Source organism: Lissotriton vulgaris, chromosome 3_1 (genome assembly GCF_964263255.1).
Source record: "Lissotriton vulgaris chromosome 3_1, aLisVul1.2, whole genome shotgun sequence".
NCBI classification, from domain to species: domain Eukaryota; kingdom Metazoa; phylum Chordata; class Amphibia; order Caudata; family Salamandridae; genus Lissotriton; species Lissotriton vulgaris.
In genome coordinates, this window is record NC_141689.1 from 1,240,213,481 (window position 1) to 1,240,239,123 (window position 25,643).

General features: G+C 45.9%; 1 protein-coding gene across 4 annotated transcripts in view; it reads right to left on the reverse strand.

The window, feature by feature from the left end:
• Nucleotides 1–25,643, reverse strand: part of LOC147727721 (uncharacterized) — a 181,451-nt gene that overhangs the window by 49,027 nt on the left and 106,781 nt on the right. For all 4 annotated transcript variants that reach the window (XM_086961719.1, XM_086961718.1, XM_086961717.1 and 1 more), the window contains exon 6: nt 9,444–9,551. In XM_086961719.1, coding sequence (XP_086817845.1) covers nt 9,444–9,551 — 108 coding nt within the window. The remainder of the gene's footprint in view (nt 1–9,443; nt 9,552–25,643) is intronic.

The window sequence follows — 25,643 nt, forward strand, 5'->3', positions numbered from 1 at the left end:
CTCTCCCCTCCATCTCCCCTCCCCTCCATCTCCCCTCCCCTCCATCTCCCCTCTCCTCCATCTCCCCTATCCTCACTCTCCCCTCTCCTCACTCTCCCCTCTCCTCACTCTCCCCACTCTCCAATCCCGCTCTACCCTCCCTCTCTTCCCCCTCTCTCCTCACTCCCTTCACTCCCCTCTCTCCTCACTCCCCCCTCACCCCTCCATCTCCCCTCAGTCTCTTCTCTCTCTTATGATGTCTGCCCTGCCACCATTTACTTTGGACCCTCACACCTCCTCACCCTCACACACCCTCTCACCCTTACATACCCTTACACACTCACCCACCCTCACTCACCCTCCCCCCTCACAACCCTCTCACTCACCCCGTCACCCACCCACCCTCACTCACCCCCCTCAATCTCTCACCCTCACTCACCACCTCACCCCCAACACACCCTCACTCACCCTCACACACCATCACCACCATCACCCTCACACCCTCACACCCCCACACCCTCACTCACCATCACACCCTCACCCACCCTCACACACCATCACAACCTCACACCCCTCACCCTCTCACCCTCACCCCCTCACCCTCACACACCACACCCCTCAGGAACACCAACACATCACTCAAGGACATCACCACATCACTCAGGGACATCACCACATCACTCAGGGACACACCACATCACTCAGGGGCATCACTCAGGGACACCACCACATCACTTGAGGACACCACCATATCACTCGGGGGCACCACTCAGGGACACCACCACATCACTCGGGGGCACCACTCAGGGACACCACCACATCACTCGGGGACACCACCACATCACTCGGGGACACCACCACATCACTCGGGGACACCACCACATCACTCGGGGACACCACCACATCACTCTAGGACACCACCACATCACTCTGGGACACCACCACATCACTCAGGGGCACCACCACATCACTCTAATACACCACCACATCACTCAGCTCAACCACATCATCACTCAGCACCACAACAGCACTCTCCTTGCTTGCTACCAACAAGCATTGCCATAGCCAATAGGATTCGCATTAGGAAAGTGTAAGCTATTGGCTTTGTGAATAACAATGCTATTAATTTATATATTTTCAAAGACAACACATATTTAAAAAAATTGTCATTTACAATACCAATAGCTCACACTTTCCTAATGCGAGACCTATTCCATTGCAAATGCTTGTTTAATAGTGCTTTTACAATGGCTTCCTTCCAGCTCGGGGGGATGATGCCCTGACAAAGAGAGGCGTTAATTAAGTCAGTGGCCAGAGGGGAGATGGTGGATGTGATGCGTTTAAGAATGTACATAGGAGCGGGGTCGCTAGGAGAACCACTTTTCATAGAAGCCAGGATTTTTTAAAATTCTTCCCCAAAAAAATGGGGCAAAGGAGTCCAAGTGGGGGCCAGATGGGAGGGGACTTGGACTGCAGGGATCGAATGTACAGTCCGTTTGGGGCAAAGTTTTTAAGATGTTTTGAATTTTGCTGTCAAAAAAGTCCGTAAGCTCATTGCATTTGACCCCCTGAGATGTCCGGGACTGGCGGGGGGTCAGGAACCTTCAGGAGCTCCTTCACTATCCGAAAAGTTTCTCTAGAGGAGTTGGCGGAAGTTCTAATTTTCTCTTCATAGAACGCAGCCTGGGCAGTCTTGAGTGAAGCTTTATAGGACCTTATGAAAAAAACGAACTCTACACATGCAAATGTATACAACATTCAGAAGCAATAACACAATGCCTCATGGGGTAGGGGCTCTAGTAGTTATCAGGCAAATCCGTGCTCCATCCTCCTTTGTGTAACGTGTTCAGGGTTAATCTCCATTCACTGGTGCCTGCATCCAAAGGATGCAAACTATTAGGTCATACGAGTTCTCCCTTTGACTCTAGGAATTAGACAAAAGTGTCTATGGTGCTGCAGCAGTGTTCACAACAGGACCCCAGGGACCCAAACGTCCAGTTCCAATCTTATCTTCTTCAGCGGTACGGCATTGTTCAGCAGTGTTGCGAGAGCCCTCTCCTCGAACACTCACAAGCCTGAATCCTGAATAGCAAATTGGGCAGTTTGAGCTTGATGAGGCAGTACCCAGCAGCACAGTCTCTCTGTCAAGCAATGCTGCAGGTCTGTTCCAGTGCTCAGAGCGGCTCCCGCTTGGTAGGCACAGGTAAGTTACTCTTCCCACTATAAGAAGGGGTAAGATGCTGGTGTTGGTGCTGGTGTGATCCTCCAGCTCCTGACCATAGCTCCAATGAGGGTGCAACATCCTTGACGACATCTGGGTGAACCTCAGAAACTTCTATGCTGGCTCGGCCTGCTGGTGTAGGAAAGTGCCCCTTTTTGGACATGGTCACTCCCACTTTTTCCTGGTAATTGATGCAATTTTGACTGAAGTGCACTGGGTTCCTGCTATCTAGGCCCCCTGGGCCAGCTCTCTACCCCTAAAACTGTGGAATTGTTCCCCCAATTGGCAATATCTTAGCACCTCTGTAAGTCCCTAGTAAATGGTACCGCTGGTAACTAGGACATGGGTACTAAAGAGGGTACATAAGGGCTGCAGCACATATTGTGTCACCCTAAGGACCCCCTCACCACACTCATGCAAACTGCCATTGCCAGCTTCGTAACATGGTACAGACAAAGTGAAGACACAACATGTCACACCCCCTGTGTGCCATGCCTGCAGACACTGCAAGCAATATATGTAAGTCACCCCTACAGTAGGTCTTACAGCCTAAAGCAGGGTGCATTACGTGACACGTGAGGACATATCTGCATGAGTAGATATGCCCATGTGATGTCCATGCCAATTCTTGGACATTACCAGAGACCAAGGAAGCCATCTTGAGCATATGTACAGGGCACTGGTGATTACGAGTTCCCCAGCTACATGATGGCTTCACTGAAACCAAAGATATTTGGTTTCAAACATTTCATAGTATTAAACCCACACTGATTTCAGTGATGAATATATTAATATATGCACCCAGAGAGTACCTTGGAAGTACCGCCTGAAATCTACCGGTCCACTAGTGTGCTGGCTGCTAGGTCCAGTCCAGCCTGCCACCACAAACTCGTTTCTGACCCCCTAACAAGAGGAGAGCCCTACTCTCAGAGGTCAGGAACCATGCCTGCTCTGGCAGAAGGTATTTACACCTCCTCCAAACAGGATGGCTAGCAATCACTGTATCAAGGCCAGAGGCTTCAAAGTCCTGCTGCCTTTGATAAGCGACCCCAGCATCCCCCAGACATGGGAGATGCCACCTCCTGCCCTGAGGTCCATTTAGACAGGACAGGTGGAAAATTAGGCCCCCATTAGGATGGCGGGCGGACTATTCCCGCCCGCCATCCCCGTGTTTGGGAGCTCCCGGACTTGTCTCCAAGTCCCCCTTTGTAGTCTATTTCCAGGTGCTCCTCTTCTTCCCTATGGTGTAGCATGTAAGGTTACCAACTCGTCCAGCAGCTCTGCAACCAGACTCACCAGGGCAGATATGACTGCTCTGCTGGTGGAACTTGGTCCCTGACCCCCTACCACCTTACGACCAGAAGGGGTCCCACTGAAACGCATTAGAAGTATATGTATGCAGTAAATGTTCTTTTTTCCCCACAGTAAAGTATTACGCGTAAAAACACACTGTTGGTTAACATTGTTAAAACTGTAAAAAGTCTATTAAAAAAAGTACTTACCTGTCAACCAAGTTCTTGGGATCAAAATATATATTAGGATACCTGTTATTTTTCCAAATTGGTGTGGATATCCTTTTTCAGTTTGTTAATCATTTATTGGCTCTGTGTGTGCAACACCAGTGACACTCTGTGGAATAGGAGGTCACTGTGGTGCAGCTTGGAGCTTCCCGCCTATCACTTCCTATACAGCTCAGAACAATGCAGCACTCTCCTGGCATACTAAGGACTGATACTGTACACAGGAAAAGCCCAATCAGTGCGCACCTCACTCAGTGAACCCTCATGCAGGGTTCCCCACTGGACCTTGCTCCCTCCGATGATCTCCTCTTCCTCATAGGTGGGGAAACAGTCAGGCAATGGTGCTCCAGGCTTCAGGGCAGGTGACCTTGGTGACTTAGGTGATGTCCCCTCACCTGGCAGGAAGACTATGAGGCCTTGGCCCCCTGTCCTGCCCAGTCTGGCTGCTTGCCTGATGACAAACTTTGGGGGACTCAACCCCCCTTTTTTATAGTCCTTTTCCAGACACCAAATGTGTTTAAGGGTCTGAGTCTTTGAAGTTTTTTATATTGGAGTTCAGCTTCTTATGAAGTGGACACTTCTCTCTCTTCTTCTTTCCTCGTGAATGATGTCTGTCACCAGCAGGCAAGACTCGGAGGTTGATTGCACCCAGCACAATTCATGAGAGTGACCAGAGTTCACACATGGATGTCAGCCACAGTGATATGTGCATCAAAAGGTTAATCGCAGACCCCCTAGCCCCTCCTCATTATGATTCTGTCTAGGGCCCTTCCTTATGATCTATCACTGAATCAGAGAGCAGTCTCTTGAAGTATAAAGGGAATTTCTTCCTTTTTCCTCCAATCTGTGTCCTACCCATCTCACAGGAATGCAGGAATACACTACTCTGTCTAGGGGGATTCCTCTCTCCTCATGTCTTCACCAGCCAGGTATTGGCTTCCCAAAATGGAACCAAGGGTCCTCTATAATGTAACACAACAGGCACGCTTATGTCAAGGTACACAAACGTGATCTGTTTCCGCCTAGGGCAAAAAATCAGCATTAGGGATCCATACAACTGTACAATTTGGCACTGAGGGCAGGAGTACACGTCACTTACGATGTAGAGGACTTTTCTGCTCCAAACAGAACCAAATCTCTTACCGTTGTGTGGCTCCCCTTCAGGAGTTCTATCACCTCTCCCTATCTGTGAAGCGTTCCCATAGTCAAAATTATAGGCGTCCATTTTTAGCAAAGAACTCTCATTCCCTCTGCACGTTGTTGAAGTCATAAAAAGCAGCAGGCATTTGCAGTATCATGATTCCAAAGATGTGATTCTCTGCCACTTGGGATTCCCACAAACCAACACAGCAAATAGTTCAAAATTAAGCGGCTAGACTTGTTTCCATGCCTGTAAAAGAACCTATGTAACGTCTTTGTTGTAAGAACTTCACAGACTCGTCATCACTAGTCTGAACAAATTCAAAACAATTTGCTTGGGAAAGAGATGTAGGGACGCTCACAGAACAGGAATGTCTGGAGGCGCAGATGACATCATGAGAAGTGGCAATAGCCACTCAACTTCGGGTGATCCAGCTTAGATCCCTAAAAGAGTCCCTGTGGGTGGACTCATTTCCGTGACTGCCAGCGACACACCACCAACCCGGAGATATTCTGAACAACACTTGGCTCTCCCAAAAAATTAGACCTTTCTGGGAAAGAATGTGGGGCACGAGGAGGAGCTACGACAGCAAAAAAGATGGCCGCTTAGTCTCCCGGCTCCGCCGACCTCCGTCTTTCGCTTAAAGATCCTGTCATCTATCCTGATTTTCCGCCGCATATCCGTGTCTATGAACTAATCTGCAGTCCGCTGGGGCAATCCCTAGACTTTTCCGACATTGTGGAGTGGAGTAATGTCGAGGTTTGACTCGAGGCCTAACCCAGTCTGGAAGCCGGGGTCTCGAGTGCTGGTCCTGCCGGGTCCCAGTTGAATAACAGCGGACTGGTGAGGGCGGCAGGGTCCAGTCCATGGAACTTTCGACATCTTTTGAACTGCTTTGCTACCGATCTGCTGCCTGGTCTCGAATCGAAGGTGAGGAGACGTGTGACGCTCGAGGCGGTGTGGCGGGGGTCCCTGACCCGGAGGCCTAGTGTTCGCCGCGCCGGTGCCTTAGGGTTGGGGACTTGGCACGCACAAACGTATGTTGGCGATCTGTCCCTCACGGTTCAACCCGGCTCCGCCTAATCTTTCCCCGGGGAGAGCGGCTCTCCGAGGGGATTACTATGCCTGATGTCATACGAGACCTGGCGGAGCGGGCTGAGTGCGACCCGTCGCTGCGGTCTGTGCTGGCAGCCCTCGAGGCACTTCAGGTGACTATGGAGGCCCAGGTCTGTACTCTGATGTCGGCAGCAGATGGAATTAGACAATCGGGACCGGACCCTGATCCATTGCACGGGACTCGACGGCCAGCTCCACTCCCGATAGACACCCCAGCGGTGCACTCAGCCCCTGTGCATGGAGCTGTGCCTGCCCCTACAGAAGTGGAACTGATCGAACATGCTGCGATCTGTGTATCGACTGTATGGCCGGAATCCTTGGATCGCTACCGGTGGAACATTTAACTGCCGTTCCCACTCTGGAAACTTTTGGTCGAGACTGTGAATTGCGTTGGATTGTGTCGCACCCCCTTCCCAGCTGGTTCATCAAGATGGCGGAGGAAACAGTGTCGGGCCTTGGAGCCGGGGAGGGGCACTGTTGGAACTGGACATGTACTTTGGGGTTTGCCATTTTTTCTCCATCTAGCAGACTATGTTTCGGCAACTTCTATGTATTTTTTGACAATTTGCGGATGGAGTTCTACATACCAAAGGGAGTCAACAAGTTTGATCGACGGGGTCAAGGCTGAGACTGTTGTTTTGGGTTTACTATTCTGGTTTCATCGGTAACGGGATTTGCTTTATTAGGTTAACGGAGACCGGGCGGGGTTTATAGTTTCCTCCGGTGTGATCTTCTATTCATGTTTTGCTCGATAGCATTAGCTTTGTGGGGGATTCTTTGTTAAGGCAGGGGGGGGGGACACCGGGAATGTGTACGACATTGCCCTCCTCCATTTCTACTTTTAGTGTCAGGGTTTAGTTACTTTTTATATCTCTTTGTTCTCTCTATATTTCGGGTTTCAGTTATTTGGGGCGACAGGCACGCTGCTAGGGGGGTAGGCCATAGTCATCTGCAGGGGTGCAGGGTGGGAGGTTGGGGGAGGGGATTTTTTGTTTTGCCTTTATTTGTTTCTATGGCCTTTTTTTTCTCTTCTGTTTCCTTTCTTTTGTCTTTTCTTTCGTTTCTTCATTTTTCGGGTCAGCATAGTGGGTCCACTCTTGTGTCACTTATCGATCTTTCTTTATTTGTGGCTATACTTTCTATAGTATAATCGGTGTAAATGGGCGGGCGTTTAACTGGTGCGAACTGTGACTGCATGCTTGTTTATCCTGAATCATATGCCTAAGCGCCACTGTTCTAACTGCGATCGTTCTAACTGTGGATGTTTTGCTATTTTGCCCGCCCTTTCTGCGACTCTGTGTTATTGTATGGCACCTGATCCTTTCATTTTTTATATTATAAAATGGAGCCTTTTGAATCCTGTAATTTAGTTGGTACGCTCATTAACAAGTTTTAACCGAATCTATGGTATCTCCGATTCACGGGCTGCCGAATCGTGTCACAACTGACTTGCTGTGATGGAACTGATTAGCGGCCGGCCCTGGTGGTTGTAGGTCCATACTTGTAACCGTTTGAAGTAACAATAAAGGTTTTCCCCCCCCAAAAAAAAGAATGTGGGGCACCTTGGGAGATATGACAGGATGAAGACCGGAAAAGATCTCAAACTTGCTCTTCTACAGATCTACTCCGACCTCAATACAAATAGATCTAAATTGGTGCTTCTGCATATCTACGCAGTTACTGCAAAAAATATATTGCCAGGAGATGGAGAAACAAAAAGGCAGCATATCTACGGGGTTAGCATGGGGTATGCTAACTGTATGATCCTTAAGATTCCCATTTATAAGTCTAAAAGATGTTGCATAAAATACTTCAAAGCATGGGGGAACTGGGTGCAATACTATAGATTCGTGGTGAAACAAACAGGCAGGATTTGGGGGGTTGGCGAGAGAACTGGACATGTAATATTATGTGTGCGCATAGCTGCTCTTTTGCATAAAACGGAAACACAAATGCTAAATGGGCAGATATGGCACGATGGGTGACGTTGCACTGGAAGCTGGCATATTCTCCCCTTTCTGTGATTATTTGTCAATGATATAACACTAATGTCAACAATACCTGTCAAATACCAATCAACTTGTACATTAAAAAATATTTTTTTTTTGCATGAAAACATTTATATTTTGGAAAACTGGCTCCAGAAGTCTGCAAGATTTCACACATTGCTATGGCTCTCAAATATGTATGCTCTAACACATGTGTGCTCTATTTGGTCTTCAATTCAGGAAAAGTCTCTCTTGTGAGCAACATGACATTTAAGACATAACTGGGGGCTAGGAAATTCCTTTAGCCTGACGCCCAGGACATGTTGTTTGGGGTCAAGGACAGCCACGTTTCCATTTGAAATGTAAGCTTCACCATCCTACTGTTCAACACATGAACTGTCAGTTCACAGTTTCATGAAACAGTTAAGAGAAATAATCACCTACTGCTACATACAGCAAGACAAGCATCCAAGCATACATGGGTTTTATATATAAATAATGAATGCAACGTTTTAACTCTTTGAGTGCTGTGATGCAACACGGTGAGCTGAAAGCTCAGCTTGCATTGCTGACAGTGTTTCCCAAATATTAGCACGTATATATTTAAAAAATCTAACAAGTTATGGGTATTGCCAATCCTCCCAGAATGCTCCTTGTTTATATGCAAAGATCTAAGGTGTTTTTAGGGATTAAAGATTAACCACCCAATTATTTTCTATGTTGGACAATATATTTCCCTGTTGAGAAACCTACAACACACTAATGAAGTTTGAAGTGTTCTATTCCCCTCTCCACTCTGAAAAGGGGTTTGCTCAATCCTTGCCTGGAGCAAATACCTGAGTATTTTTAGGGTGGCAAACGCGCGAAGAAGTCTATGAATTACCACAAACTGAAGTGCTTGTGTGTGTTCACAAATTGTAAAGGGAGAGCATGCCGTAAACTGCCTGCTCCTAACTCTTTCCGTGGGTTTTACATCTCAAGGTTTTGTGAAATGAGCCCTCTGTTCTTTGCTCTGAAACTGTCTTTACTCCACTGTGGTGAATTTGATAACATCCGCCATGTAAGATCTACAAGGCTCTTACTGTGTTATTGTCGTTGGGCGTTTACGAGGCAGCAGTCTCTATTTGGCCTTCAGCTCTGTCTTTGCTTTCACAGTATGATTGTCTTCATAAATGATCTGATGTCCTCCATCCGTTAAGTTGCCCCGGCTGCACTTTGCGTAGATGTTGCTTGGTAATCATGCCTGACCCTTGAAACATTGCTCCTGGTGAGGATGTTGCACACTTACTTACTTGTAACCTGGAGTATGTGTAATAAAGAAGCTACCTGTTTTGTATCTTACTCCCAACAGTGTGCTGATGTAGAATTCCTCAGATTCTTCTCTTTGATTCTCAGAAGGGTTATAAAAAAAGAATGAGTGTAACAAAAGTGATGACTACACCTAATGTCGAAGCTCCACAAAAGTGAGGTCTCAGTACCTGAGCTTGGGCCAGTGCTGTTTTCCTCGCCTCCTGTACAAATCCGACTTGTCTTGGGCTCCTTCTCCATCCTCAAACACAGGTCAACATTGACAAATGGATTTCCTGCTGCACAGGATAAGCACAATAACATATCAGAAAGGAAAACAAAATATGACTTCTAGATGTAAATAGTATGTGATGTAAAGAGAAAAGAATATTATTTTTAAGCGATGGTGGATATTTACCGTATTTTCAAAGAAACAAAAATATCATTCCATAGAGCAAAATTAGTTTAATATTTTCAAACTCGGCTTGATAACTTCAAACTCTTCTTTGGTGTACCTGTTCCCCCACCCCCACTGTTCAAATTCACCAAGAACCTTGGAAAACCACAGATAAAATAATTAGGAAACACATTGTGAATATATATATTTTTTCTATACATTGATTAGTTCTATTAACACCGCACAAAGTAGTGAAAGTACTGGTCGAAAATGAAACAATCACAAATTCAGCATAGAGGCCGAGTACAATAGAAATACAATAAAATCAGCAACAATGCAGTTACGTTGAATATCATTTTTCCACGTTTTTTCAAAGCGAAAATGAGGAAGAAAAACAGGCAATTTGAGTTCCAATTTTTGGGGCAATCATAAACAATTCTGAAAGGCACCGAGTAGCTGTTTAGATGGCATGAAGAAAAATGGAAATAGGACAAAGAGAACGGATAAATAAGCATGTAGTCTGAGATCATGAAGCAGTTGTAAGTGGAGTGGGAATACACAAGATTACATTGTGGTGAGGAAACCGATTTGCACAACAAAATGAGGGGAAAGCTGTTGAATTTAAAATACAACAGCATAAAACATGGATATTAAGCCAGAATAAAGCTAGAACAGACTACATAATTCTACAGTAACCCAAAGATGACGACTTACACACTACAAAGTGCAGGCAATTAATCAAAGGAAAATAAAGTTAGTGCCTGATTTAGAACGTTACTCTTTAAGGCGAAAGCATGTAGAAATAATCCTCCTACTGAAAAAATAGAGCTAACCCTAAAGATCTCTACGCTCTATAATATAACAATTTTTCCCAAGCAAGATCATGGAGGATAAGGTCATCTCTAGTGTAATGTTGCTCACTGTGCCCCTGGAACCAAGCTACACCTGCTGATGTGTCCTAATAAGGACAAAACTGGTCCCAGGTTGCTTGTACTCCTGTTCAGGGAGCACCTGGCCTGGCAGTTCGGACTGGACTGTTCCTATTATAGCAGGGTCAAGACTGATTTGCATATGGCTGGGTCCAAACCGAAATGTCATAGTAGGCAAAAAATGATGGATTGTGATGCGGCCGAGCCATTGCCAGTGGCTGAGAGCAATTCAAGCATTTTATCCATCACTTTGTTTTTGTTGCACTATTTTCCTAAAGTCTCAGTAATTAGGTGCAATATAAACTCCACACCGAAAAAGAAAAGTCATTGGCTCTGTTTAATACTGTCATCTAACGTCAGCTTACAGCGGTTACCAAAAGAACATTTTAGCGTATGTTGCTTAAAAGATTTATCTTGCTCTGTCAGATGGATCAAACTCTTAAGAGCCTATTTCAACCCCCAGTCACAACACTGCAACATTGTCTATGTTGAGACACTGAAGAGAGACAAAAATTCCAGAAGATCCAAAATGGACAGTCCAGACAATGCCTGGTGCTAAAGAAGAAGGGTCACAGTAGTCCAGCCCTAAACAGAAGAGACTGAAAATTATCTGAATTGTAAACGGCCTCAGAGAATAAATAAGCAGAATATCTTTAAAACCTGGATCCGAGGGGAAATGGCATGGACGAGCATGATGGTGGACATGGCTCTGTAGAGCTCCCTCCCAGGTCTCCCTGAAATCCAGGGATCAGGATCATGGCTGCTAAGTTAGCCTCTGAACCTTCAGGGGGCCACTACATAATATCCTGGAATGTTAATGGTCTTAATGATAAGCTTTAGAGATTGCACTGCTGTGCTGGCGCTCTGCCTACAGAGACATAATGATGGCCTGCAATCTGGGCCTGGGTGGGACAAAGAACTCATCTCACTGCTTCCTGTGTCGATCCCTGGCTGGGCCAGCTGGCGCAGTCCTTGATTTGATTTGATACATTGTATGTAACTGCTAAGAACCTCGACCAGGAAGCTGAGCGAATGAGCACGAAGCGCACGCAGCATGGCTGGGCATGCTTGGACAGTGACTAACTAAATGTATTGCAGGTAGCAGCACGTGTGTAAGTGCAAATGCACACAAGCTGCACCCTACCCTAGCTGAGGATGAGGTGCCTGGTGCAGTATGTGTAATACCGTGTCTCAGACCGCCGACCGAGTCCCAAGGCTGTCAATCTAGTAGCGCACAAAAGTGCTACCAATGATGACGGCCCTGACAAACATTATTGGCCAGCCCCCGCGCCAGCAGTAAAAGCCGCACTGACGCAAGGTGGCTTCGAAGTCGAGTCAGACTCGTGCCTGCTTCGTGGGTGCTGGGTGTCAAGTTTCTAGAGTGACTGACTAGTATCAGCGCAAGTTCGGGTCTGGGAGGTGAGTGACTTGCTTCACTTAATTGTCACTCTCTGATTGAGTCGGATGGTCAAACCTCGATTGGGCTGCGGGGCAGGTGAGGTCGTGTGAGAGTGAGATTGACTTGGAGGTCACATCAACTTGACTAGAGTCTCGACTCTTCGGCTCCCCTTGTGGTGGTGCCGGTCGTTGTGACTCCTGTGAGCTGCAGGCCTAGGCAAACTTTTAACACAAGCATTGTTTTATGTTCAACACACCATTCGCACGCAGGTCAGTGAGTGCTGGTGGACTGGCCATCAAGACATTGTCTGTTTTGACGAACATCAAGGAAGGAAAGGCACAACCAGGCATCAGGATGGTGTTTTCCCGGGAGGCTGGAAGGGTGGGGGCCAGGTTTTGTTAGTGGGGACGGTTTTGAAGCAGTGCATCCGTTTTAAAAGCACTGTAAAGTTCCTTGTATATTCAGCAGTTTTTGGGCAACAACAAAAGCGTCAAGTTAATTCTGGTGATTTATTAATCTACCTGCAGGAGAGAGAGATGAGTTTTGTCTGGTGGCTGTTTTCACTTATCTAAGGTAGCACAGAGGGTAAATAGGTCTCCTGCAAACAGGGCCAGCTTTAGTGCTGGTGGCACCAGGTGCAACAATGTTGCACGGTACACAGATTACCTCACCTCCACCTTTTAACAGTGCCACTCAAGTATCCATAACCACTCTTTTTGCTATGTATTTAATTAGTTATATAGCGCCACTCATACCAGAATATGGTGTCAGAGCACTTTGCATCATACCCACATTACAGTGAGACAATCAATCATATGGGTGTAAATCAGTGTATATGAAATGTTACATTAGCCAGAGTACTACAAGTTGTAGATGTGACATGTGCTCGGTCTGGAGAAGCATAAACTCTGAATTGAAAACAGAACTCCATAGTTGGGGGTTATCTTTAATAATAAGAATCAATTTCTACCCAAATGAACCCTTTTTACAATATTAATCTATGCTCTAGTCTATACTTTGCAGTGTGCATGCAGTTCTATGATGACAGTTAATAATTCACTGTTCTATACTAGGATTTTAACTTTTAAACTGCAAGTAACAAAAGGATGTCTCTTAGAACAAGCATTTGCAATGCAATAGGTCTCGCATTAGGAAAGTTTGAGCTATTGGTCTTGTAAATGACACATTTTTTATTTAGGTGTTGGTTTTGAAAATAGCGTAATTAATAGCTTTGTAATTTACAATGCCAATAGTTTTAACTTTCGCAAATGTGACACCTAGCATTTGTAATGCAATATGTGTTGTATTTACGTGACTTAGATGTATTGATATTACAAATAAAAATGGCTTTTATTTTTTTAAATAATTAATACTTAAATAAAGTTATTGTAATTTATAATGGCAATAGCTTTTGTAAATAACTTTTGTGAAGATTATGTTCATTGTATTTTATTGTGACGAAAATCCAAGAACAGAAGTGAAATATTAACATCTTTTTGTGACATTTGTAATAAAGCTGGAAACATTGAGAGAACATTTTTTAACCAGTTGTTGTTGAATGGTTGCACAGCTTGATGCTGTGGAGGCGGTGAGTGATGGTGTGGTGGCGACGAGTGATGCTGTGGCGTTCAGTGATGCGGTGGTAACGCATAGTGATGTTGTGGGGCCCCTGAGTGATGCTGTGGTACTGCGGAGTGATGCCTTGGTGATCCGATAGATAGCTAGAGTGAGTGCAACGGATAGATAGCTATATAGATAGAGTGAGGGCGATAGATAGACAGATAGATAAAGTGTTTTTATGTTGCATTGAGTAGAGTGTAAGTATGAGGTGTGTCATTATATGCCACTGGACAGCTCCTCCCACAGACTAAATCCCCCAAGGAGGCCATTGTGCCACCACTGGACAGCTCTTCCCAAAGACCACGTCTCCGCTCTGAGGAGGCCACTGCTCATCTGGCTGCACAGCTCCCACCAGAACACATTAAAGTTCCCATTTGACCTCATGGCTTTGCACTCCGCCACATCTGACCTCTGGATGTCTCGGTTGACCCTGGTGTCCTGCTCACTCTACAGCTCGCCCCCTTGGAGAGGGTCTGCAAATCGCATTTCCTAGCTCCCCCAGACTACTCCCAGATCACACCTCCCAGCCGACACTACTCCCTGCCGCCTCAGTCTGTGCTGATGCTCCGTCCCCACTTCCTACATCCCAACGGGATTTACAACGAAGACATCCTAGTCGGTTCGGACACTTGGACGTGTCTGTACCTCACCTGGCGGCGAGACACCGCAAAGACGACCACATATACCCGCAGAAGGACGCGCGGAACACACAAACATGAAAGGAAAGATGCAGCAGGCAATGATGACAACACATACACGCTCGGAAGTGCTCAGGCACAGATGAGCACACAACCTGTCACAGGCGCGCACGCAAACACATGAAATCAATGACTAATGGATAATGAATCAATGATAAATAATACGCGCTAAGAAAGACACACACAGTCATAGTTATCCATAGTCACAGACGCACACACACATACACGTGACGTCAATAATGATAAATACTGCGGGCCCACTAGGGCGCACAGAAACACATATGAAGTAAATAATGACAAATCCTACATCGACACAGGGACACACACAAACACACATGAAGTCAATAATGAGATCCTACGCGGCACACCGACACACACAAACACACAAAGTCAATAGTGACTAAGCATACGCAGACACAAGGGCACACACAAACGCACCTGAAGTCAATAATGACAATCCCTACGCGCCCACCGCCACATGCACGCAATAATGACATGCAATGCGCTCACATGGGCTTAGGAGCATGCAAAGGCAGTCCCAGAGTCGTCTGTAATCAGACGCACGCACAAAGCACACCCGGTAATAGGCCGATCAATGCATGCTCAAAAGTACATAGACAGAGCGCGGCTCGCACACACACAAACCGGCACATAATAACCTGAACACAAGATTGCACACACTTACATTCTCATACCCTTACACAAATAAGCATCCTGAACCCCATCGGAAAACAAAGGCATACAATAGAAACAACGAGCAAACGTACATGTAAACGCCCACACGTGCAAACACACCGCGGCAATGCACGCAACCCACACAATTATGGAACCATGAGTATACAAGTACACACGGAAAAAAGAGCACAAACACATACATGCTAGCTAAACTCACAACCCGCAGGCGCACGCACGCATAACGTTGAAGGAGGCGTAAACAAACATTGGCTCACACGAACACGTGTACACAGGCATGATCACACACAAACACGGATACAGAACCATGCTCACACGCAAACACGAATACAAAGGGCTGCTCGCGCACAAACAGGGGTACACAGGCATGATCACACACAAACACGGATACAGAACCATGCTCATGCGCAAACATGAATACACAGGGCTGCTCACGCACAAACAGGGGTACACAGGGCTGCTCACGCACAAACAGGGGTACACAGGCATGTTCACACACAAACTTGGGTACACAGGCATGCTCATGCTCACGGATATACGCGCATGATCACACAAATATAGGTACACAGGCATGCTCGCGCGTAAACACGGATGTGCAGGCATGATCACACACAAACACAGGCACGCACAAACACGCTTTTCATAGACAAGCAGCAGTCCCTTTAATGAGAGACAGAGGCATATCGATTATTGACATGTTTCCCTAAGATTGGCCCTGTGTTTGCAGCAGGAAGGGGCGGGGCATTTTATTTCAATTTAGGGCAACCGCATGGATAGCCGATGTCTGTGGGGGGCGCCTGGACGGCCTGGGCAGCGGCGGTGATAAGGGTTAAGTTCGCCTGTGTTCGTGCCTCGGTGAGCTTCCCACATTTACATCCATGTCTCTTAGAGGGTGCCTTCCCTGCAGGTTTTTGGCTGAAATTCCTTTCCCTGCTGGAAGCCATATCGGATTTTCATTATGTCCCGTGATGAGATACTCTTTGGTGGATGAGTTAGGGACCGTTCACTTTCCATTTCAGTGTTGTTCTTTTCAACACACGGACGGAAATGCAAATTAATAGACAATGTGACAAGGTGCGAAAGTATTGACAAAAATGGGTTGTTCCGTGAACAATTTTGCCAATCTCTGGGATATATATTTTTTATTTCACTAAAAATGTACGTTCACACATCGGATACCCGTTTCGTGTCATGCTATAATATGCGTGTAGTGTATTTAATATTATCAAGTTAGCACTTTTTATTTTCACCCAATCATGACCAGCATGTTGATGACCAGTCCCTCTCTCATTATTAGCTAGTTTGATAATTGAGCCGCAAACAATCATCTGTACTTTAAACTAATGTCTCCAAGCGCCGATGTGTGCTCTCGCTTTCTTTCATACGTCAATTGGTTTGTTTTATTCCAGATTCCGAACTCAAAAAACGGCAGACAGAAGTCTGTGGTGGTGGTGTTATTTAATTTATTTTTATTCAGTCGTAGTGTACCTTTCCACTGCCTTTCAGCAGAGTGTCAACAGTTTCCATTGCTGCAGAGTGCAAATCCCAGGCTTGTACGAGTGGGCACCTCACACCGAAAAGAACATAAAACAAGTGAAAGTGAAAAGCACGCCGTGCACGTGCACATCGGCGTGCCCTGCGGCTCGTGGCCATTGGCGGCGCATGCGCAGTTCGCAGCTGTGCTGGAGAAGTGCTGCGCAGCTCACAAGGCCGTGGGAGGGGGCCACCAAAGCAACACAAGAAAAGAGCCCGATGAGTGGGGGCGCGATTTAAAGCGAGTGGAGGCATTTCAGAAAGGAGAAAAAAATATTTGGGAGCCGGCATGGGCGTGCAGCACGTTTTAGCTGGCAGGAGTTGCCTGCCATTCCTCCCAACTTGTCACGTCGAAGAGTCACTCCATGTGAGGACCTGAAGAGAGCAACCAGCATGTCACTAAAAGGCCACAACTTTGTCAGGAAGCATGGCAGGGGCATGTAGCGTCGGCATCCCACACTCGTCGCCAAATTACCCATGAAGTGGCAAGAGATACATTAGTTTGTGACTTTATTCAGTTAGTGCGTCCCTCAGAATGCTGTTGAAGTTCCCTCACCGCCCACGTGCCCTCAACATTCTAAAACACAGTGCATGGCGTTCGCCACAAACGGACACAGAGGAAGTGGGAAGAGGCGTGGGGAAGGGACGGGAGGATGGAAAAGTGCACAATGTAACAATGTATTAACAAAACACTACATGGTTTAATATGATATTGAGAAAGTGCGGCTTATCTTCAAAAGGGACGAGGCTAAAAAGCATAACAAAGAATAATTTACAATAGATGCGGGCAATATAATTAGCGTTATGTTCCTCACCACAGTTGTTACCTCATGAGGTGACGTCACCTCTTTGGACAGAAAGAAACTTAGGAGAATTCACAGTAAGTCTTACCTCCCCCTCCCACCCCCCCTCCCCCCTCCCACCTCCTCCCCCCTCATGGGTGCTATATAGAGGGTAGCTTGCCCTGAATCCTCCTGTAATTTTTTATATTTTTTATATTCTTTGGGATGAAGGACGCACGGTTCTTAAATCAATTCTTGGGTAATTTGGGCTTCATAACCTTGGTTCTGTTATCACTTTGGGGGGGGGGAGAGGTGCGGGGGGGGGGGTGCGCGCGTGTGGGTGTAGCTGTGTGTGTGCGCGTGTGTAGCTGTGTGTGTGCGCGTGTGTAGCTGTGCATGTGTATGTGTGTCTGTTAGCTGTGCGTGTGTATATGTGGGGCTGTGGGTCTGTGTAAGTGTGTCCTGATGCATTGTGCCTGCGTGGGTGTATGTGTGTGTGTGCGCATGCGTGAGTGTGGCTGTGTGTGCGCGTGATTTCGAATGCCTGAATTGCACTGAATGTGGGACGGGATGTGCACGGCGCCCGCCTGGACGTGCGCGTACAGGCAATGAAATCGCCGAGGTAAAGCGCGTAATCACCCCCTGTGCGCCATTCCCGGCAAACCCACAACAATAGGTCTTTCGCTGGAGCAGCGCTGCTAACGCCAGCGAGACCTAAAAACAGTAACCCACTGACCTATTTACATTAGGTGCACTTTGTGCTGTGCATGGTACACAGTCATTGCAGTAGGCATATTAACCCTTAGTGCTATTTTATTATCAGTCAAAACTTCATCTTGACAAAACTCAAGGAAAAACATTACCTACTGGAGTTATCATGACATTTCAATTGTTGTTGTCTGAAAATTGCGGGAGGCAAGGAACGCGGCAGCAGGTGCTTTTAAAAGCAAAATAAACTTGCAAACTTGGCACCCGGTGTGGTAGCACTGGTTGCACCACCCTAGAGCAGGCCCTGGCTGCAAAGAACGTGTGACACGTGGTGCGGCCTTGTAGTCGGACTCTTGCCTGCTGTGTGGCGTGGGTGGGGGGTGTCACTAGTATCTAGAGTGAGTGACTGACTTCAAGGCATGTTCGGTAACACACTGCCTGTTCCAACCGTTGCTTCACTTAATTGTCATTCTCTGACTGAGTCAGATGGTCGGACCTCTGGCAGGCAGTATTGCATGTAGTGTGAGAGCGAGACTGACTGAGTTGTCACATCGACAACTAGAATCTCGACTATCGACCCCTTGTGGAGGTGCCGGTCATTGTAACTTCTGTGAGCTGCAGGCCCTGGGCAAAGCTCCAATAGAAGCAACAAGTAAAGTGAGATAAGGTTATCTGTTTTTGGAGTTGACAACATTTTCAAATGCCCTGCTGCAAAACTTCAGAAATGATTGTTAAAGAGTACATACTTCAGGTTCAACCCTTCTAGCAGTCTAGCCATTGTTTTGATAATTTGAATAACACATTAATTGCCAATATATTATACCCAACAATGCGTCCGTTGGTCAGTGCTGGTGGACTGGCCAACAAGATATTGTCTGTTTTGAACACCACAAAGGTGGAATAGCTGTATCGGATGACAGGCAGGTGTTTTCCTGGGAGGTTGGAAGGGTGGGAGAGGGGGCATTATTTTTTTTAGTGGGGGTCGTTTTTTTCTTTTAGCAGTGAAGCAGTTTTAAAAGCACTATGAAGTTCCTTGTATATTCAGCAGATTTCCGTTAACAATAAAACTGTCAAGTTAACTCTGGTGATTTATTAGGGTTCCTGCTGGAGAAAGATGGGAGTTTTGTCTAGTGGCAGTTTTCACGTATCTAAGGTAGCACAGAGGGTTAATATGCTTGCTGCAAAGAACATGTACCATGCATATCAAAGAACAATATTTTATGTGGATAGCTCAGTGGGTTACTCCTATTGTCACAGAGATTCTGTTGTTACTGTGCAGTTCATAAGTTACACTTGTGATCTAGCACAGTGAGCTGCATGGTACAGGTTAGATAGTTTTGTTTTTTCCCCAGTCTTTCTTTCCTGATGTTTCTAAAATAGGTTTGCTTGGGTAGAAATACATTCTTATTATTAAAGTCAACTCTAACCACTGTGTTATGTTCTGAATCCTACGTTTGTGCTTCTAAAGACCAAGCACACTTAAAAAGTGCCTACCAGTATTGATGACATGTGAATCCTACACCTTGTAGTCTCCTTTGCCTTATGTAACATTTTCTGCACACTGATTTACACACATATGATTCATTGTCTCTGTATGTGTGTGTGATGGATTTTGAAAATTTGGAACATTTACTTTAGGAGCAGTGATTAATGCAGGCATTTTAAATGTGGACTGTAACATCTGCATTCGTAAAACAAGCATTCATGCCTTTGGGCATTCTGACTGTTAGATAAGGTGTTTGTTGCCGGTAAGTTATGCTAATGCAGAACAAGCATCTTATTGATCAACACAAGTACTGTACCAGTGATGTGCATGTTTTCTGTAGAATAATTTAATGATAGTAAACCAGGAAAGGTTAAATGGCTTCACAGGTTTAGAAATATGTATGCCATGTCATGGAAAGGAAGGTTGCTTGGCTAACTTGACCTGCATTAAATAGCAATGCTATCTATGTTCCAAACCTGATATTTAATTACATGGAACCCTTAGTTTCTAAAACAAATGAAAAAGTGAACTTGTTTTGAACATTATAGGCCCATCAACCTCACCGTTTTATAATTTATTTGATATTGATAATGGCTTATTTGAACTTCACTAGCACATTTTGCATTGTTGTACACTATTTGATACGTTCTTAAACAATGCAAAATTATCTTAATCGTATATCTATAGATACTACTGGAAACAATGTATATAGCTGCATTTTCAATAGGATTTGAAGTATGTCTTTTTATAGGGTACTTCTTTTGTAACTGTAGAGATTTTCCAACCTGTGTGTGATGGAAGTAACTAAATGTTAGATGGATCACTTCCTGTGATGGCACCAAGCCAAAGGTCATGCAATGTCGCTTTCTTTGGTTTCATGGGGTCCAAAGGTGACATGTTGTCAATTTTTGTAATGTCATCAGGTTAAATGCCTTGCAATGTCACTTCCTGTGATGTAAAGGTTTGTGTAATGTAATTTCCTGTGACATTAGGCGGGGGTCACATGGGCAGGTGAGGTCACTTCCGCTACCCCTGGCAATTTGATGAATCAACGTCCATGATTTGGCTCCAAACGGGAGGGGGAGGTATCCAAAATAAAACCTTTCAACTTACAATACATAAGGAGTTCACTGATCCCTTGGGTAGATATGCGATGACTGTGGCGCTCATGGGTGGTAGGCCTTGGACTTTAATTAGTGTGTACACACTCTCACTCCTACTAGACACAATGCTGGAGGCCATTTTACAGATGTTAGCAGAGTCTCTGCAGAGTTAAACGCTTATCAGGGGGACTTGAATGCTATAATGAGTACTCATTTGGACACAAACTCACATTCAGTGACAGCCCAGTCTTTGCGGCTACACAGATGGGTGGAGGTCCTCGATCTTGTGGATATTTGGTGATTGGGACACCGGGAGCTTAAGCAGGACAAGCATTATACACCCCCACATGACACTTCCTCACGTATCATCTAACTCTTTGCCCCCCGCCACAGAAGTTAGCGATATCATTCACACATGCATACTCCCAAGGGCTATTTAGATTACTCCTCTATTGTCCTAACCATACATAACGTTGGATGGAAAGTGAGAGAACCCCTGTCTGAATGCCTGGTGGTTGTCAGACAATTCTTTTGGTGATTATATCCGCGATAGCATTACTGAGTATTTTACACTTAACAAAGGTACAATGCTTTCTCTGGTCATGCTTTGGGAAACATTTAAGACAGTCATCAGGAATACTGCTTTATTCTTTATTAATGGGAAAACGAAAGATGGTGGAGCTGAACTGCTGGGACTGGAAAGGGAAATTTCACACTTAGACCACACCGATTGCACTAATCCCACGGCTGGGGCTCACCGTAGCTTACATCATACCCAGGCTACTCTAAAGTAAAAACTCCTCGACACAGCCCACATGGGCTGGCTCTACTCCCAAGGGAGAGTGAATGAAATGGGACATAAGGCTGCAAAATTGATTTATTGGCTGGCAAACAATTTCAAATTAGTAGAGTTGTCCTATCCATTCATTCGGTAAATGGAGTGGCACTTAGATAAGCACCTAGTATAACGGCTGCATTTGCAGTCCATTAGAGTGCACTGTAGGCATACCACCTGTTGCCCATGGAGGAACAGAATAAACCTCTTGTACGTGATCTATTAATGCATGCTCTAAGAGCAGAGTCACGTGATGACTTGGCAAGCTATAGCTTCAGTGTCATCTGGTAGAACCAGTGGCCCTCAAAGCTTTCCATTAATTACTTTAATGAAGCATTCCTCCCTCCTAGCCCCCCCATTTAAATCTGCTGTAAGACACCACTTATAACCAAAAGTCACTGCCCTACGACCTAAGAAGGGCAACTAGTACAGTCATGCCTAAACCAGGTAAACCCTGAGCAGTGTGCTTCTTATCGTCCCGTATCATTAATGAATATTGAACTGAAAATTCCCACAAAACTTTTAGGCACTCACTTAGCAAGAGTTGTGCACCTGCTGATCCATATGAGAAGTTAGCCTGGCATATGATGTAAACTAGTTCTAGTGGGCACCTTGCACCAGTCTAATCGACCCTTATTGATGGTGGTTGTAAAGTCAACCTTATAGAAAGCTATCCTAGGAGTAGCTGTGACAAGCAGTCTTCAGGCTAAGACTTCAGAGAGCGAATTAAGCTAGCTGTTTTACCAATTATAATCCTTTGAGTACCAAATGAAAGCACACCACACAAGGTATATATCAAATATATATGTATTTATTCTAAACACAACCCCTCTGCACTCTTTATGAGGTCAGAGGTAAAAGTACAATACAAGTTACTTAATTAGCATACGATAAGTTGTACAGTCTACGTTTTGCCCTAGGGGCCTCACAAACCATATACTAAAAATGTGGTATAAGAACCACGTGAGAATTAGAAAGCAGGCCTGGGGCCTGTGGAATTGCTGGGGCTACTCTAACAACCAAAGGTTAGGAAGTAGGAGGCCCACGGGAGACGCGTGCAGTGTCTAAACACAGCCGCGGGTTACCATTGACTTTCTATGGGAAACAAGTTACAAATTTACAATTAAAGGATACTTCCGAATGGACTACGATGGAACCCTTTTAGACTTAGACACTTGGAGGGCCAATACCCTCGAGACTACCAGAGTACTCGTGTTACCTCACCCAGGGAAGCTGGGTGCATAGGTGTCTTTTGATGTCGAGTTTCGTCGTCAATTTCAATGGAGAGCTGCAAAGAAGTGCTGCATGCGTCCAGGGGGAAATTGTCCGGGTGGCTCCAAGGGTGGATTGAAGATCTGAAGAACCTGAAAGCAGAAGGGACAGAGTCTGGGTCACTTGCCAGTGACCAGGATGGTGATGGAAAGCTGCCAGGCAATGTTGGGTGATTTCAGGAGAAAAGGTGAAGTTTGTCTCTTCACCCACGAGGTCCAGGAGGCGTCGACGACGACCAGGAGCTGGATTCAAGCTGTCCCACGAAGGATCTAGTTGACTGCGATGTCAGTATCCGGATTGGACCCAACAAGCCTTGGCAAACGCAACCCACGCAGGATGTCGAGTTGGCTTCGATGCAGACCAGCAAGGTCTGTGAGGCTTCTCCTTTGCAGGAAAGCTGGAGCAAGCCTGGAGCAACCAGGAAAGCAAGTTAGATTCAAAAGAAAGTCTTCGGGGGGCTCACTAGCCAACGGACTAGGAACCGCGAAGACGCCTCGAGCTGAAATGCAAAAGCTGGTCCCACGGGACACTCGTGGAGTGGGGGCCTCTGTGCTTCGGTGCAAATGGTGCTCTGGTCAGGGGCTTCAAGCACCCCAATGCACAACTTCGAGATACCCCGTGAAGTAGGTGCAGCTTGAAAAATGCAGGATGTCCAGGAGTTCCGGTCCCACGTCTCTCGTGTCCGCCACTGGTCTCAACTTTGCTACGAGCGAAGGTCAGGGTCAGAGATGTCTGGAAGTCCATGTCCTGTGTCACAGATTCTTCGGGATCCGGCGGGAGCCTTGAAAATGCAGACCGGCAAAGTTTCTGTTGGTGCCTGTTTGAACAGGGTGGTCACTCCTTGACCACAAGGGAGATGTCTTCCGTCTTGCAGTCAAATTGGAATGTCGAAGGTCCAGGATAAGTTTCAGAGTTTCATCCAGGGTAATCTAAAGTCCTAGGGACTGGGTTCCTATACTTATACTAAGTTTAGGGGCTGGAATACCTTTAAGGTCCCTCCTATGGGTGGACCTGGGAAGGGGGTGGTTACACCCCTTTCCCTTTGTCCAGTTTCGCACCAGAGCTGGGTCGGAGTGCCCCAGCAACAGGTTTGAACTGGGAAATGCATGGAGCACCTTGTGTGCCCCGGGCAGTGTCTGGAAAGCATTTACTGAATGCAGCACTCCCTGCCCCAATACACAAAACCCTGTCTGGGGAGGTGCCAGCACCTCTCTGGCCAGGAAACCTATTGTCCAGGCCTCCCCTGCTGGAATTTCGTCCAGCAGCAGTGTTGTATTTCTATCCAGGACCCTAATTCGATATTCCCAATTCATGCCCTTATGTGGTTTTAGTAAATAGTACCCTTATAAAGGCATAAGAATCAGATCCATATTTAGTAATAGCCCATGCAGTCCAAAGCACGGCAAGGTTTCTCCCATAGACTCCTAGAAAGCACAACGCGTTCTTTAAACAAACCAAGCCTCCAGCAGCCCGGGAATCTCCCTCCTGCTTTTGTTTTGATTTGCACAAGAACTCCTAGAGTCCAGCAAGAACTGTTAGTTCTTAATGACGTCTTATGTCCAACCTTACGTCAAACCCGACACCTTTCAGGTATAAATATACCAACGTTGCCTTAAGCAAACACACGGTGGTGGGGAGCAGAGCGACGTTCTACTTGTCCGAGAGCCCAGCTGTTGCCAAGAACAGAAGGAAGCCGCCCCTCCCTTTTTGACGCGCTGGAGAGACTGCCTTTTCTCATGCAGAGAAATCCAGCTCCGGTGTTCCCGAGTTACCCTCGCGGGTTGCTGGGAGATTGAGTCCTGAGAAGCGAGATACAAGACCTCCTTCATTCTATAACCAAGGTACGGAGCTGATTAAACCCTTACAGAGAATTCTTGATTCCGATCCTTGGCAAAAACCTAACTTTAACTTAAAACTGCTACTTACTTACTCCTTCCCACGTATTAGGCTTAGGTCAGGTACACTGGGGTAGGCGTATCTTAGAAGCACCAGTTGAGTTCGTTTAGTCAATGTTTTTATGTATGTATATATTTTATCTATTTTAAAGTATCATAAAGCTAAGAAACCATATCAATGCTTCTACAGTATTATTTCATAATACTACTTTTACTGTACGCACTTTACTTTATAATAAGTATTGCAATTGTGGCAATTCATTTCTCTTGCATGAGAAAGAAGACTGCTCAATAAAATAACACCTTTTATTGAAAACGCCTGTCTCTCTATTTCTCTGCACTCTGGTGAAACTAAGCATGCACGATTGACTGAGTGAAATAGCCGTCTATTGTTTTCACACGACTCTAGAGATACCCTCTTTATTCTGAGGGAGCAAAGTTGTCCTGTATATGCGGTTGTCAGAAACTAATCCCTTCTTGTCTAAATCAGGGCAGTTAACCCTTTCCTGAACATTCAAGAAAGCTTCTAGTGACCTCTGAGCTAGCTGGCAAAACGAATTAAGTCTAACATAGTCAGTAGAGACCTAGATGACCTCAGTCCTACGTCTACACTGCTGTTTATGTTATTCCAATGCGCAGAGCCTATTGGGAATATAGGAACCACACTACAGCAGGAAGGCAGACTCGTGTCTGTGGCAGCAGCATCCATTTTGTGATGCTGAGGCTCTGTTTAACTTTAAACGGGTAAACCAGTAACTACATGTCTTCTCCCTTTAGAAGGGTGGACTGCTACCCCTGCCGCCAGGACGGGCGGGGGGGGGGGGGGTAGTATTCCAAAGTGTTTGACACCTCACACGACATGTTTTGATAAAGCCAAACCAAAGTTAGCATTAACCGCAAGGATTATAATGCACTTAAGAGTATATGGTATGGCTATATCATAGAACAGCTGTAAGGAGATGGTTCCGAAAGCTGCAGAGGGGCTCAGGTCATGCTAGGGCACCCTCTCACATAAAACCAAGCACTCTACTTCCAGGATTG